We start from the raw sequence: 15,927 nt of genomic DNA, 5'->3' as shown, positions 1-15,927 counted from the left end.
TGCACTCACACTAGCGTAACTACACTAGAGTGAGCAGGCAAATCTGGTCACACAACGCTACTTACTATTCTGTACTCACAATAGCGTCAGCACACTAGTGTGATCACTAATGTACTTGCACTAGAGGAGGACTCTAATGTAGTCACGCTAGGGTGCACACGTTAGAGTGGTTGCTACTTTGTACTTACGCTAGAGTGTGTACGTTAAAGTAGTATAGTACACACTCTATTGTGGTCACTAGAATGTGCTACTAGTTTCGTGCCGACTCTAGAGGGCGCACCCTAATGCACTCTCACGCTATGTTAGTCACGCTAGCATGTGCGTGTTAAGGTAGTTGCTGTCTTATACCCGCACAAAAAAGCAGTCACTACACTGTAACCAAAATTTTTGCACTAAATGTTGGCATCTTTTTCTGTAATCAAAAGTTTTGCACTAAATGTTGAAAGCCGCCCTGCAGATGTGGAGGGCAGCTTTTAATTTTCGTGTAAAACGTTAACGATTTTTCTGTAACCAAAATTATTGCACCAAGTTTTTGTATCTTTTTCTGTAACCAAAACTTCTGCACTAAACGTTGGCACTTGCTATAATGTGCGTACTCTAATGTAGAAACTAGTCTCGCACTCACGTTAGAGCGCGCACATTGAAGAAGTCTCTGTCTCGTACTTACGCGAGAGTGCACACACTAATGTAGATACTAGTTCTGTACTTACGCTAGCGCATGCACATTAGTGTAATCACATTATCGTAGACACTAAAACCCAGTCACTATTCTTTTTCTGATATTATCGTACTTACATTTGTGTATAGTCTGAAAAGTGTGAGCTTCACTAAGTTCACACCCTTGCATACCTTAGCTAGTGTGTGCTTCACATGTACCCGCACTAGTTCATACTAATTAGCATATAACTTTATTCTGTAACCAACACTTTTGCCTTAAATATTTAGAGCACGCACTCTAGTGTAGATACTAGTCTCATACTCACTCTAGAGTGCACTTTACAACAAGTAAGATCTCATGTCCTCTTAAAATGGTGCCTGACAAGAAAACACATCAGAAAAAATGTTTTCAGTGTCCCATGCCACATCCCAGAATTGATTGGTTTGATTAATTTTCATCAAAAGGGAACACCATCTACTGGCTTGAAACGTCATCACAGGAAAATATGACATTAGAGAAATATATTTGTTTCAGTGTCCTGTGCGCTCTAAAAGCAAGTCGGTTTAAATCATTGTCACCTTATGTATTACAGAGTTAGTGAACTTGTCATTCCTTGTACTCCCAACAGATATTATTTGATTATTGTTGATAATAGAGATCTGTAGCAGTTTCCACACAAAACTGAAGGAAGTGGTGCACAGGTACAGAGAACATAATACTCAAGAACCTATTTTCAGATATCGAAATTACATCATTGAAGATAGTTCATGGTGCTGTTAGTAAATCACCTATGTAAGTTGTAGTAAATATGTACTTTCCCGACAGGCTGAGGACATACTGGTGACCGTGGCCGATGGCACGCTGCTGGGAACCACAAAAACCAGCCTCTACAACACGACGTACACGGCCTTCCTTGGCATCCCGTACGCTGAGCCGCCGCTTGGAGCGTTGCGTTTCGCTGTGAGTTTGCTGCCAGCAGACACTGATAAGTAACAACCTGGTGCTGGCTGACACTTAGTCGGTGAGCGATTGCAGCTTAGTTCATGATGAACGTGTTCACTAGGCACGTACTGTGTGAATGAATGAGAAATGAAGGAAGATAATGTTTCAACGTACGGTCGAGAATTAACAAGGAACGCATTGAGTGCGAGGTCGTCGCAAATGGTCAATGGCGTTTATGACAATAGACGTCCTACTTACCGTCTACCATATAATATTGGCTGCTAGTGGCAGCAGGGTCGGGCTAGAGCAGAGATCGGCAACAGGCGAACCGCGGTCCGTATACGGACCGCGGAAGGTCGAACTTCGGACCGTCAAATATTCTTAAATACAGTCCGACGTCCAACTAAGTATCCCGGCGCCTCGTTCGGACTAGGCTACTAATTTAGTCGAATACTGAGCAATTTAGTAACTAAATGTGTCTGAAAAACAAAAATTTAGTCTAGTATATTAGCAAATCATTTAGTCGAGTCGATCCACTTCATTCTATTTTTCTCGGCGAGTAGCGCCTCCCATCACGAGTCACTGCTCATTCGTTAATTTGTTAAACAAGTCCGAACCTGTCGTTTTAGTCAAAGAGAGCACAGTGGGCGGTCGGTCTTTACTTCGTTTTGTCAATCGCAAGCAGGCCGCAGAGCAATTATTCATTTGTTTTACAATTTGTCGTGTGAAAAACCTTTTGTACATACATACCTACATTAATAATGGGTCCTAAAAAGCGAAAAGTGGACACTGAAAATAGGAGTTTTCTGACTGAATGGACTGAACAATATTGTTTTACGCTGCCTGATAGGCCTCATGCGGTTCCAGTTCGCTTAATACGTAACAAAATCGTCGCTATTATTAAAAGTGGCTATTTAAAACGACGCTATGAAACAACTCATCAGCAATTCCACAAAAACTTCCCTCTTGGCAGTGAGGCTCGTAAAGAAAAACTACGGGTTATATAATTCTATTAGATAATGTATAAATGTGATATGTATAACTGCTTTGTAAACTTATCACGATAAAATTTAAATGTAAATTACAGGAATATATCACTTCTTACGAAAAAATCACTAAATTGCTGGTTCGCTGCATGAGTGAGCAAGAAAAATCGGCAGAAGCAGCGTTACGTGTGTACTGGACACTTAGTAAACACCAAAAACCATTTCCAGATTCTGAAATAATGAAAGAGTATATGTTGGAAGTATACTCGGCACTTTTTGGAGAAAAAAAGGATGTTGTCGCTGCAATTCAAAGCATTCCAATGTCGGCAAGAAATAATACAAGAAGAACGGAAATTTTAGCTTCTGATATTAAAATCACTCTGCTTGAACTTTTGGAAAAAGCACCGTGCTACGCCATTGCACTTGACGAATCATGTGACATTGTAGATGATGAACAAATATCTATTCTCGTGAGATTTTTCGACATTGAAAATAAGATATTCAGGAGGAGAAGTTTTATTCTAAGGTATTGACGAGTTTATTAATAATTCCAACATTCGTTATGATAAAATAGTGTCGCTTTCAACTGACGGCGCCCCAGCGATGATTGGCAAAGAAAAAGGTGTAGTAAAGAAGATCAGGGATCAGAATCCAGGTCTAATATCGTATCAGTGTATAATTCATCAATCTGCCCTTTGTGGTAAACTCAGTGCTACACTGAAAGAAGTAATGGACAGCTTGGTGCATTTGATTAGCTTTATAAGATCTCAGTCTTCTCTTCAACACCGAAAGTTCAAAAGTTTCTTTCAGAATGTGATGGGCATATTCTGACTTATTGCAATACAACAATGGTCGTTGGTTAAGTAAAGGTCAAGTTGTTGAACGTTTCTGGCTAATAAAGGAAGAAGTAACCTCCGTCTTGCAAATCTTGGATACGCAGGGAGCAAAGAAGCACTTAGAGTTCATAATAAACAAGCGCAATATTCTAGCTGTGGCTTTTCTGAAGGATATTCTGAAATATTTAAATGCGCTCAACATAGAGTTACAAGGGAATGGGAAATTAATATGTGATCTGATACAAAGTGTGTCTGCTTTTCGTCGTAAGTTGGATATTTTTGAAAAAGATATTGCAAAGCACGAATTTATTCATTTCCCAACAATTCTTGAGTATAAAAAAGAGAACTCTGAAGAAGACATTGCAGTGTTTGTAAGATTTCTGTCCGATCTAAGGGACGAATTTGTTACAAGATTTCAAGACTTTGCTGGAATTGGAAAGCTGTCTCAATTCCTAAAATTTCCTTATGAAGTTGATGCATCTGGAGAATGGACTGATGTGGCTCCTAAGTTGTTCAGCGTTTCAAAGTCTTCACTTCAAGTGGAGATAATCGACTTGCAAGAAGATATTTCTTTGCAAATGTATAAAACTGTATCCACTGAAGAATTTTAGGGTAAACATGTTTCAGAAAAATATGAAAATTGTAAGAAAGTAGCTCTCAATCTGGCCACTATGTTTGGTTCGACATATATATGCGAATAGTCGTTCTCGAAAATGAATTTTTCGAAGAACACATATCGGTCAAGGTTGACGGACGCCCACCTCATAGATATACTTCGCATTTGCTGTACCCCTCGTACACGGAACTTTAGAAACCTGGCTCAAGACCGTCGATGTAATTTCTCACATTGAATACATTACAATATTTGTGTGGTGAGAAGCCGTTATTTTTCAATTCCATATGCTTTTATCCACCAAATTTCAGAGTTTTTTTATTAATGTCTCTCGCTTGACCTAGTAATAGAGGTATCTCAGGTAATGGAACACAAGCAGTACATCAGATGATGACAAAAGTTCTTGGGCCTCGGTACGGGTTCGTCATATGCAGACTCTTCGGGACAGACGTTTTTGCCCTCTTGCTTTCTTCCGGGAACAGGCTGCTAGCTGCGGCGCACTGTCAAGCTTTCGATTTTTAAGGAGACTATTTCCATGTTTACCACCACGAACGTTCATCAGTGGATATGTATCAACGTTGTTGTGATGGGCTGAAGAGTTTACCGGTGCACTACAGGCAGGAGGGCATATCGTGGGTCGTCGCAGCACTGAGGACAGACAGGCAAGTCACCGGGAACCAAAGGACGTAGTCACAATCGAAACGATTCGCACGTCTAACAATTTCTGCTAGCGATCTAATTTCTCTTTCCACTGATACGATGCTTTAACCGAAAGGCGAAAATTACGAACTCTGTATCTTGACTGCGTGTTTCACCACATTGCGTTACGGCTGACTGTTGTGTTATTGAGGCTGTTGTGTTATGAGGCGTACACGTGGTTGATGCTGTTTTAAACGTCTTTTGACTGCACGACCAGCCTCCCATGTAATACTGGCACCTAATTTCGTATACTGCCGCAGTCTGTAGTGATTCTGGTTGGTCTTTCGTCGATCTCAAGATATCTTTTGTTTTACGGTTTCTCGAAGAAAAAGCCATAATATGATAATGATTTTTATTTTAATATAATGTTGTGATATGAAATGATTTTATTTCAAAAAACGAAGATATGTCTGTATAAGAAATCATTATCATCTGGTATAGTTCCACAAAATATTCACAATTCTTCCTATTTCAAACAATGTCTCTAAGATTATAACGCAGGTTCCATAAATCGCCTAGTACAATCGTTTATCGCGGTACGATTTTTGTTCCCTTTGTCTCAGGCCCCGCAGCCAGCAGCAGGCTGGGACGGAGTGCGGAACGCCACCCAGTACGGCAGCGACTGCGTCCAAGAGGACGGCAGCGGCACAGAGGACTGCCTCTACCTGAACGTGTACGTGCCGGGGGTGCCAGAAGAGGGCGCGCAGCTGCCCGTCATGTTCTGGGTGCATGGCGGGGGGTTCGTACGTGGTGGGGGCTCGGACCGCGAGTACGGGCCAGACTTCCTCGTCTCCTACGGTGTCATACTCGTCACCATAAACTACCGGCTGGGAGCCTTTGGTATGTACTATTATTCTGATGGTAGGTCACATTTTCAGTGCCTTTTCTCAGTCTTAACGATACACAAATGTGGTCGCAACCATATCATGACAGAATGTATCATCACACAGACCAAAACCAACTGTAAACCCCTATTTAACGCAGAATTGACCGTTAGATTGCAAGGGAGGGAGACCCACAGTGTAAAAGGAGGCGGGGTGTATTTTGTTCTCAGTTGTGAAGCAGTAACAGAAGACCTGGTAGGGCAGCTCACTGACGTCGGCTGATCGTTGGGTTTCTCCCGAGTAACAAATGTATCAAGGACTTTTCAACCCTTGGACGCTGTCCAAGTCCGCTGTTGATGACGTGATTGTGAAACGTAACTGGGAAGAAACAGCCACAGTTAAATCAAGGCGAGGCAGACCTCATGTACTGGTAGACAGGGACCGTCGAGCACAGCAAAGGTTGGCTGTAAAATACCGCATGCAGTCAACGGGAGGACTCACACTAAAGTGTAGGGCCGGACGAAGAAACGCTGAAGACACTCGCGGCGGCACTGTAGTGTGTCATATCAAGCCCAGATGTACTTCTGGAGGAGGTCGAGCAGGACCTACAACACACACAAGATACTAGACTACTTTATCAAAGTTTGAAAAATATAAAATATTTAACTTTGAAATAGTCTATGTCCACAAAAATGTCCGTATACTCGTATATGTTACTGTCGTTGAATTCTGTAACTCACCATTTTTGACACAAATAAGAATGATAGTCATATCTTAATGTTTATTTGCTCTCAACTTCGATATACTATTTTGGCTTCTAATTGAACTCAATTTAACTAACAGGGAACCGCTTTATTGCGAAGTCGCAAGTTCAGTCTTTAGTAAGGCTCATTTGAAAGCGTTGTGTTAGCAATTACGACAGGAAGAAATATTAGCTGCTAATCAGTTACGATGTGCATCAGGAGGGCGACAGAAAAGTGAATGTCCAGGAGGTGCTGGGGTCAACCTTCAATGAGACGTATGTATTACACCTCACAAAATGGACATCGCTGACATTCAACAAACCATTAACTTCCACCACGAACACCAAATGAAAAATGGCGCTCCATAGTGATCACAAAGGTTCGCACTGTCAAGATCTAAGGCCATCTCCTTGGGAGTTACAAACCGTGCAGGTCGTTCACCTAGGTATCCACTCTTAACGAATGCATATAAAGTCGTATAGGTGTGAGGAGGTGATGAGAATTGCTGGAAATGTGATGGCACGTAGCAGAATGGCAAAGAGTCTTTCTTGCACCTTGACGTGAAACTTGCTATCCTTTATGATTTTGTAAGCCCTTGCCGCCACTTTTGTAAAGGCCTCGTTACTACTGCAGTGGAGGCCGAGTTGCCACTGTGACGGTAGGCCGAGTTCGTGAGTTCGTAAAACGGCTTCTGGTGCAGTACACAGCTAAGACAATTTCTCCCTGCCTCTGTCACACAGCTGTGCCCCAGGCTCAGGAAACAAGATAGGACAACAACTGTTCTACAACACCCCAACAAATTAGTAACAAAGCCACATATCTTTGTGACAAGTTAAATTATTAAGTCTGCAACACTGTAGGTAATATAACACAAAAAAGGCCCTAAACTACTCAGTGCAAATAATCGTAGGTAGTCTTCACAGTACATTGTTTGTTGTTGTCTTCAGTCCTGAGACTGGTTTGATGCAGCTCTCCATGCTTCTCTATCCTGTGCAAGCTTCTTCATCTTCCAGTACGTACTGCAACCTACATCCTTCTGAATCAGCTTGGTGTATTCATCTCTTGGTCTCCCTCTACGATTTTTACCCTCCACGCTGCCCTCCAACGCTATATTAGTGATCCCTTGATGCCTCAGAACATATCCTACCAACCGGTCCTTCTTCTTGTCAAGTTGTGCCACAAACTTCTCTTCTCCCCAATTCTATTCAATACTTCCTCATTAGTTACGTGATCTACCCACCTAATCTTCAGCATTCTTCTGTAGCACCACATTTCGAAAGCTTCTATTCTCTTCTTGTCCAAACTATTTATCGTCCATGTTTCACTTCCATACATGGCTACACTCCACACAAATGCTTTCAGAAACGACTTCCTGACACTTAAATCTATACTCGATGTCAACAAATTTTTCTTCTTCAGAAACGCTTTGCTTGCCATTGCCAGTCTACATTTTATATCATCTCTACTTCGACCATCATCAGCTATTTTACTCCCCATATAGCAAAACTCCTTTACTACTTTAAGTGTCTCATTTCCTAATCTAATTCCCTCAGCATCACCCGACTTAATTCGATTACATTCCATGACCCTCGTTTTGCTTTTGTTGATGTTCATCTTATGTCCTCCTTTCAAGACACTGTCCATTCCGTTCAACTGCTCTTCCAAGTCCTTTGCTGTCTCTGACAGAATTACAATGTCATCGGCGAACCTCGAAGTTTTTATTTCTTCTCCATGGACTTTAATACCAACTCCGAATTTTTCTTTTGTTTCCTTTACTGCTTGGTCAATATACAGATTGAATAACGTCGGGGACAGGCTACAACCCTGTCTCACTCCCTTCCCAACCTATGCTTCCCTTTCATGCCCCCTCGACTCTTATAACTGCCATCTGGTTTCTGTACAAATTGTAAATAGCCTTTCGCTCCCGGTATTTTACCCCTGCCACCTTTAGAGTATTCCAGTCAACATTGCCAAAAGTTTTCTCTAAGTCTACAAATGCTAGAAATGTAGGTTTGCCTTTCCTTAATCTATTTTCTAAGATAAGTCGTAGAGTCAGTATTGCCTCACGTGTTCCAACATTTTTGCGGAATCCAAACTGATCTTCGCCGAGGTCGGCTTCTACCAATTTTTCCATTCGTCTGTAAAGAATTCACGTTAGTATTTTGCAGCCGTGACTTATTAAACTGATAGTTCGGTGATTTTCACATCTGTCAACACCTCCTTTCTTTGGAATTGGAATTACTATATTCTTCTTGAAGTCTGAGGGTATTTCGCCTGTCTCATATATCTTGCTCACCAGATGATAGAGTTTTGTCAGGACTGGCTCTCCCAAGGCTGTCAGTAGTTCTAATGGAATGTTGCCTACTCCCGGGGCCTTGTTTCGACTTATGTCTTTCAGTGCTCTGTCAAACTCTTCACGCAGTATTATATCTCCCATTTCATCTTCATCTACATCCTCTTCCATTGCCATAATATTGTCCTTAAGTACATCGCCCTTGTATAAACCCTCTATATACTCCTTCCACCTTTCTGCTTTCCCTTCTTTGCTTAGAACTGGGTTTCCATCTGAGCTCTTGATATTCATCCAAGTGGCTCGCATTTCTCCAAACGTCTCTTTAATTTTCCTGTAGGCAGTATCTATCTTACCCATAGTGAGATAAGCCTCTACATCCTTACATTTGTCCTCTAGCCATCCGTGCTTAGCCATTTTGCACTTCCTGTCGATCTCATTTTTGAGACGTTTGTATTCCTTTTTGCCTGCTTCATTTACTGCGTTTTTATATTTTCTCCTTTCATCAATTAAATTCAATATTTCTTCTGTTACCCAAGGATTTCTACTAGCCCTCGTCTTTTTACCTACTCGATCCTCTTCTGCCTTCACTACTTCACCCCTCAGAGCTACCCATTCTTCTTCTACTGTATTTCTTTCCCCCATTCCTGTCAATTGTTCCCTTATGCTCTCCCTGAAACTCTGTACAATCTCTGGTTCTTTAAGTTTATCCAGGTCCCATCTCCTTAAACTCCCACCTTTTCGCAGTTTCTTCAGTTTTAATCTACGGTTCATAACCAATAGATTGTGGTCAGAGTCCACATCTGACCCTGGAAATGTCTTACAATTTAAAACCTGGTTCCTAAATCTCTGTCTTACCATTATATAATCTATCTGATACCTTCTAGTATCTCCAGGGTTCTTCCATGTATACAACCTTCTTTCATGATTCTTGAACCAAGTGTTAGCTATGATTAAGTTGTGCTCTGTGCAAAATTCTACCAGGTGGCTTCCTCTTTCATTTCTTACCCCCAATCCATATTCACCTACTACGTTTCCTTCTCTGCCTTTTCCTACTCTCGAATTCCAGTCACCCATGACCATTAAATTTTCGTCTCCCTTCACAATCTGAATAATTTCTTTTATTTCATCAAACATTTCTTCAATTTCTTCGTCATTTGCAGAGCTAGTTGGCATTTAAACTTGTACTACTGTAGTAGGCATGGGCTTCGTATCTATCTTGGCCACAATAATGCGTTCACTATGCTGTTTGTAGTAGCTTACCCGAACTGCTATTTTTTTATTCATTAGTAAACCTTCTCATGCATTACCTCTATTTGATTTTGTGTTTATAAACCTGTAGTCACTGACCAGAAGTCTTGTTCCTCCTTCCACCGAACTTCACTAATTCCCACTATATCTAACTTTAACCTATCCATTTCCCTTTTTAAATTTTTTAACCTACCTGCCCGATTAAGGGATCTGACATTCCACGCTCCGATCCGTAGAACGCGTTTTCTTTCTCCTGATAACGACATCCTCTTGAGTAGTCCCCGCCCGGAGATCCGAATGGGGGAGTATTTTACCTCCGGAATATTTTACCCAAGAGGATGCCATCATCATTTAACCATACAGTAAAGCTGCATGCCCTCGGGAAAAATTTCGGCCGTAGTTTCGCCTTGCTTTCAGCCGTTCGCAGTACCAGCACAGCAAGGCCGTTTTGGTTAGTGTTACAAGGCCAGATCAGTCAATCATCCAGACTGTTGCCCTTGCAACTACTGAAAAGGCTGCTGCCCCTCTTCAGGAACCACACGTTTGTCTGGCCTCTCAAAAGATACCCCTCCGTTGTGGTTGCACCTACGGTACGGCTATCTGTATCGCTGAGGCACGCAAACTACTGGCCATCAAAATTGCTACACCAAGAAGAAATGCGTATGATAAACGGATATTCATTGGACAAATATAGTATACTAGAACTGACATGTGATTACCAATTTGGGTGCATAGATCCTGAGAAAACAGTACTCAGAAGAACCACCTCTGGCCGTAATAACGGCCCTGATACGCCTGGTCATTGAGTCAAACAGAGCTTGGATGGCGTGTACAGGTACAGCTGCCCAAGCAGCTTCAACACGATAGCACAGTTCATCAAGAGTAGTGATGGCGTATTGTGACGAGCCAGTTGCTCGGCCATCATTGACCAGACGTTAACATTTTCTGTATCCAGAAAGGCCCGTACAGGACCTGCAACACGCGGTCATGCATTATCCTGCTGAAATGTAGGGTTTCGCAGGGATCGAATGAAGGATCGTGCCCCGGGTCGTAACACATCTGAAATGTAACGTCCACTGTTCAAAGTGCCGTCAATGCGAACAAGAGGTGACCGAGACGTGTAACCAATGGCACCCCATACCATCACGCCGGGTGATACGCCAGTATGGCGATGATGAATACACGCTTCCAACGTACGTTCACCACGATGTCACCAAACACGGATGCTACCATCATGATGCTGTAAACACAACCTGCATTCATCCGAAAAAATGACGTTTTCCCATTCGTGCACCCAGATTCGTCGTTGAGTACACAATCGCAGGCGCTCCTGTCTGTGATGCAGCGTCAAGGGTAACAGCAGCCATGGTCTCCGAGCTGATAGTCCATGCTGCTGCAAACGTCGTCGAATTGTTCGTGCAGATGGTTGTTGTCTTGCAAACGTCCCCATCTGTTGACTCAGGGATCGAGACGTGGGTGCACGATCCATTACAGCCATGCGGATAAAATGCCTGTCATCTCGACTGCTAGTGATACGAGGCCGTTGGGATCCAGCACGGCGTTCCGTATTACCCTCCTGAACCCACCGATTCCATTTTCTGCTAACAGTTATTGGATCTCGACCAACGCGAGCAACAATGTCGCGAAACGATAAACCGCGATAGCGATAGGCTGCAATCCGACCTTTATGAAAGTCGAAAACGTGATGGTACGCATTTCTCCTCACATGAGGCATCACAACAACGTTTCACCAGGCAACGCCGTCAACTGCTGTTTGTGTATGAGAAATCGGTTATAAACCTTCCTCATGTCAGCACGTTGTAGGTGTCTCCACCGTCGCCAACCTGGTGTGAATGCTCTGAAAAGCTAATCATTTGCATATCACAGCATCTTCTTCCTGTCGGTTAAATTTCGCGTCTGTAGCACGTTATCTTCGTGGTGTAGCAATTTTAATGGCCAGTAGTGTATAACGAAGTGAGCGAGAGCTGCTCTTCTCTCTTCCGAGTAGGTTTCTGTCTATTGTCGTCCTGTCATTGGCGAATTGCACTCGTCTGGCAACTGGTCGATTCGAAGTCGATATCATCACCCTCAGCGCCGCCTGTGGCGCTGGTTAAACTCGCGCAAATGGCGAGTCTGTATGGCACTGGCATCAGCACGCATCTTCGCACCTGTGGTGCTTTTCCCCCGGCTGTGTCGCACAACACAGCATATGATATAGGTGCAGACAGTGCGATATGTATTATAGGCACGGAAAAAAACAAACATGAAAAGTGGAATATGCCCAGTGGTTCCAAATGGTATGAGTTGCAATGTCAACACACTTTTCAGGAGAGAGAGTGTGTTCTAAGGGAATATGATTTTTTCACACAGGTCAGGAATCATGCAAAAGCAAGTCATTTTGATCATCAATTCGCCAAAATCAGTGGTCGTAACATAGTTGTAGTTCGCTTACGACCACTTTTTTACTCTCTTGTTGTGATGTAAACACTCCATAATGCCCTTACAAGTTCACACACACGAGGAAGAAACGCAGGAGACAAAGCGCCTCCAATTTCTCACAACACAATAAATAGCTTTACAGTCAATTTACGATCCAGATCAACAGTCTACATAATTGTATACGAATACACTGAGGTATTAATGTTATTTGATCCTGATAGAACTTTCTTGATACCTCTAGTTTCAATGGTTCCGTTCATATGCATTTCCTTCTCAGATCCAAATTGATCAGAGCGGAAAACAAACTGAACGATGGGATCAGTGTTTTTATCTCATCTACAAATTTTTGGGCCAATTCTGCAGTTTGCTGTGCATCGTCAAGTTGATGCTTTGTTTAAAACTTTCGTTATCTTACATATTCCAATTCTGCAGCACTGTTCGAAGTTGTGCAACCGTCCACTGCTTCCCTTTAAGTCACTGTTATCTACACTATGTGATCAAAAGTAACCGGACACTCCCAAAAACTTGGTTTTTTCTATTAGATACATTTTGCTGCCACCTACTGTCAGGTACTCCATATTAGCGACCTCAGTAGACATCGTGAGTGAGCAGAACGGAACTCACGGACTTCGAACGTGGTCGGGTGATTGGGTGTCACTTGTGTCATACGTCTGTACGCGAGATTTCCACACTCCTAAACATCCATGGGTCCACTGTTTACAATGTGATAGTGAAGTGGAAACGTGAAGGGACATGTACAGCACAAAAGCGTACAGGCTGACCTCGACTGTTGACTGACAGGGACCGCCGACAGTTGAAGAGGCAGACATCTATCCAGACCATCACACAGGAATTCCAAACTGCATCAGGATTCACTGCAAGTACTATGACAGTTAGGCGCGAGTTGAGGAAACTTTGATTTCACGGTCAAGCGGCTGCTCATACGCCACGCATCACGCCGGTAAATGCTAAATGACGCCTTGCTTGGTGTAAGGAGAGTAAACATTGGGCGATTGAACAGTGGAAAACCGTTGAATGGAGTGAAGAATCACGGTACACAATATGGCGATCCGATGGCGGGGTGTGGGTATGGCGAATGTCCAGTGAAAGTCATCTACCAGCGTGTGTAGTGCCAAGAGTAAAATTCGGAGGCGGTGATGTTATGGTGTTCAAAAATATCTCTAAGCACTATGGGACTTAACATCTGAGGTCATCTGTCCCTTAGACTTAGAACTACGTAAACCTAAAACAAAAAAATGGTTCAAATGGCTGTGAGCACTATGCGACTTAACTTCTGAGGTCATCAGTCGCCTAGAACTTAGAACTAATTAAACCTAACTAACCTAAGGACATCACACACATCCATGCCCGAGGCAGGATGCGAACCTGCTACTGCAACAGCAGCGCGGTTCCGGACTGAAGCGCCTAGAACCGCTCGGCCACAACGGCCCTCTTGTTATGGAGTGATCGTGTTTTTCACGGAGGGGGCTTGCACCCCTTGTTGTTTTGCGTGGCACTATCACAGCACAGATTTTAAGCACCTTCTTTCTTCCCACTGTTGAAGAGCAACTCGGCGATGGCGATCGCATCTTTCAACACGATCGAGCGCCTGTTCATAACGAACGGCCTGTGCCGGAGTGGTTACACGGCGGTAACATCTCTGTAATGGACTGGCCTGCAAAGAGTCCTGATCTGAATCCTATAGGGCACCTTTGGGATGTTTTGGAACTCCGAATCGTGCCAGGCCTCACCGACCGACATCGATACCTCTCCTCAGTGACGCCCTCCGTGAAGAGTGGGCTGCCATTCCCAAAGAAACGTTCCAGCACCTGACTGAATGTATGCCTGCGAGAGTGGAAGCTGTCATCACGGCTAAGGGAGGGCCAACACCATATTGAATTACAGAATAACCGAAAGAGGGCGCCACGAACACGTAAGTCATTTTCAGCCAGGTGTCCGGATACTTTTGATCATATATGTCACGCGAAATTTGATGTGCGTAACATCGCAGATCCTGCAAATTGTATTGAACATCCTTGAAACGGGTAGACACTAATTTTTGTAACAAGTCCTGCCTGACGAAATGTCGCCTTCGACAACTGTTGTTGTACGTACAATGCTATGTTTGCTTTGTTTATCGTTGCCATTGCTCTGCTTTGTATGAACACCACTAGCACTGTAGCACTGCTGCTCTACATCTACATCTACATCTACATGATTACTCTGCAATTCACATTTAAGTGCTTGGCAGAGGGTTCATCGAACCACAATCATACTATCTCTCTACCAATCCACTCCCGAACAGCGCATGGGAAAAACGAACACCTAAACCTTTCTGTCCGAGCTCTGATTTCTCTTATTTTATTTTGATGATCATTCCTACCTATGTAGGTTGGGCTCAACAAAATATTTTCGCATTCGGAAGAGAAAGTTGGTGACTGAAATTTCGTAAATAGATCTCGCCACGACGAAAATCGTCTTTGCTTTAATGACTTCCATCCCAACTCGCGTATCATATCTGCCACACTCTCTCTCCTATTACGTGATGTTACAAAACGAGCTGCCCTTTTTTGCACCCTTTCGATGTCCTCCGTCAATCCCACCTGATAAGGATCCCACACCGCGCAGCAATATTCTAACAGAGGACGAACGAGGGTAGTGTAAGCTGTCTCTTTAGTGGACTTGTTGCATCTTCTAAGTGTCCTGCCAATGAAACGCAACCTTTGGCTCGCCTTCCTCACAATATTATCTATGTGGTCTTTCCAACTGAAGTTGTTCGTAATTTTAACACCCAGGTACTTAGTTGAATTGACAGACTTGAGAATTGTACTATTTATCGAGTAATCGAATTCCAACGGATTTCTTTTGGAACTCATGTGTTAGTTGTTCGTCGATCAAGCAGTTCTACTACGCTCCGTAGCCTCATGCTGCGCTCACCATTGGACACCTCCAGTCCCGCCCAATGTTTCCATTAGCAGCCAATGTTGTAGTTGCGTGGTAGGCAAGAAGTGGGGCGTCGAATGCCGTAAACATCATTGGACTTTTGCGACCTCGCACATAAGGGGTTCCTTGTGAAACGATGCTATCGTCGTAAAGCCGGCCGAAGTGGCTGAGGGGTTCTAGGTGCTTCAGTCTGGAACTGCGAGATCGCTACGGTCGCAGGTTCCAATCCTGCCTCGGGCATGGATGTGTGTGATGTCCTTAGGTTAGTTAGGTTTAAGTAGTTCTAAATTCTATGGGACTGATAACCTCAGATGTTAAGTCCCATAGTGCTCAGAGCCTTTTTTTTTGGTCGTTGTAAGAGAGGATTGCGGAGTCGGCTGTGGCGCTGTTCTTTAACGTAGGTAATCCTCCGGTAGCGGTGGCGTATGGAACATCTTGAGGGCGCGTGTGCACAGACGTCTCACATTCATTGCTGTGTCAGGCAAAGAGTGTCCTTATTCGTAGTTCCGTCGTTCTTCGGACGACAAAACTTAAAGTGCTCTCAGCAGTCAACCCAACACAATCAATATGCGTAGGGAGTTACAAAGAATAGAGTAAGACAGTCGAGCAGCTCATCCCAAGTAACCATTCAGCCCGACGCTTTGGGTGGTATAATGAGCGACTCCACTGGACAATGGATGACAGGAAACGAGTGAATTCTAGT

General features: G+C 43.4%; 1 protein-coding gene across 1 annotated transcript in view; it reads left to right on the top strand.

Annotated features, from left to right (window-relative positions):
- The window catches only part of LOC126175409 (juvenile hormone esterase-like), a 114,103-nt gene that overhangs the window by 24,101 nt on the left and 74,075 nt on the right, over window positions 1-15,927 (top strand). The window contains exons 2-3 of the mRNA XM_049922204.1: window positions 1,484-1,618; window positions 5,298-5,574. Coding sequence (XP_049778161.1) covers window positions 1,484-1,618; window positions 5,298-5,574 — 412 coding nt within the window. The remainder of the gene's footprint in view (window positions 1-1,483; window positions 1,619-5,297; window positions 5,575-15,927) is intronic.

The sequence above is a fragment of the Schistocerca cancellata genome, chromosome 3, assembly GCF_023864275.1.
Source record: "Schistocerca cancellata isolate TAMUIC-IGC-003103 chromosome 3, iqSchCanc2.1, whole genome shotgun sequence".
NCBI lineage: Eukaryota > Metazoa > Arthropoda > Insecta > Orthoptera > Acrididae > Schistocerca > Schistocerca cancellata.
This window is presented reverse-complemented; position numbering and strand designations above follow the sequence as displayed.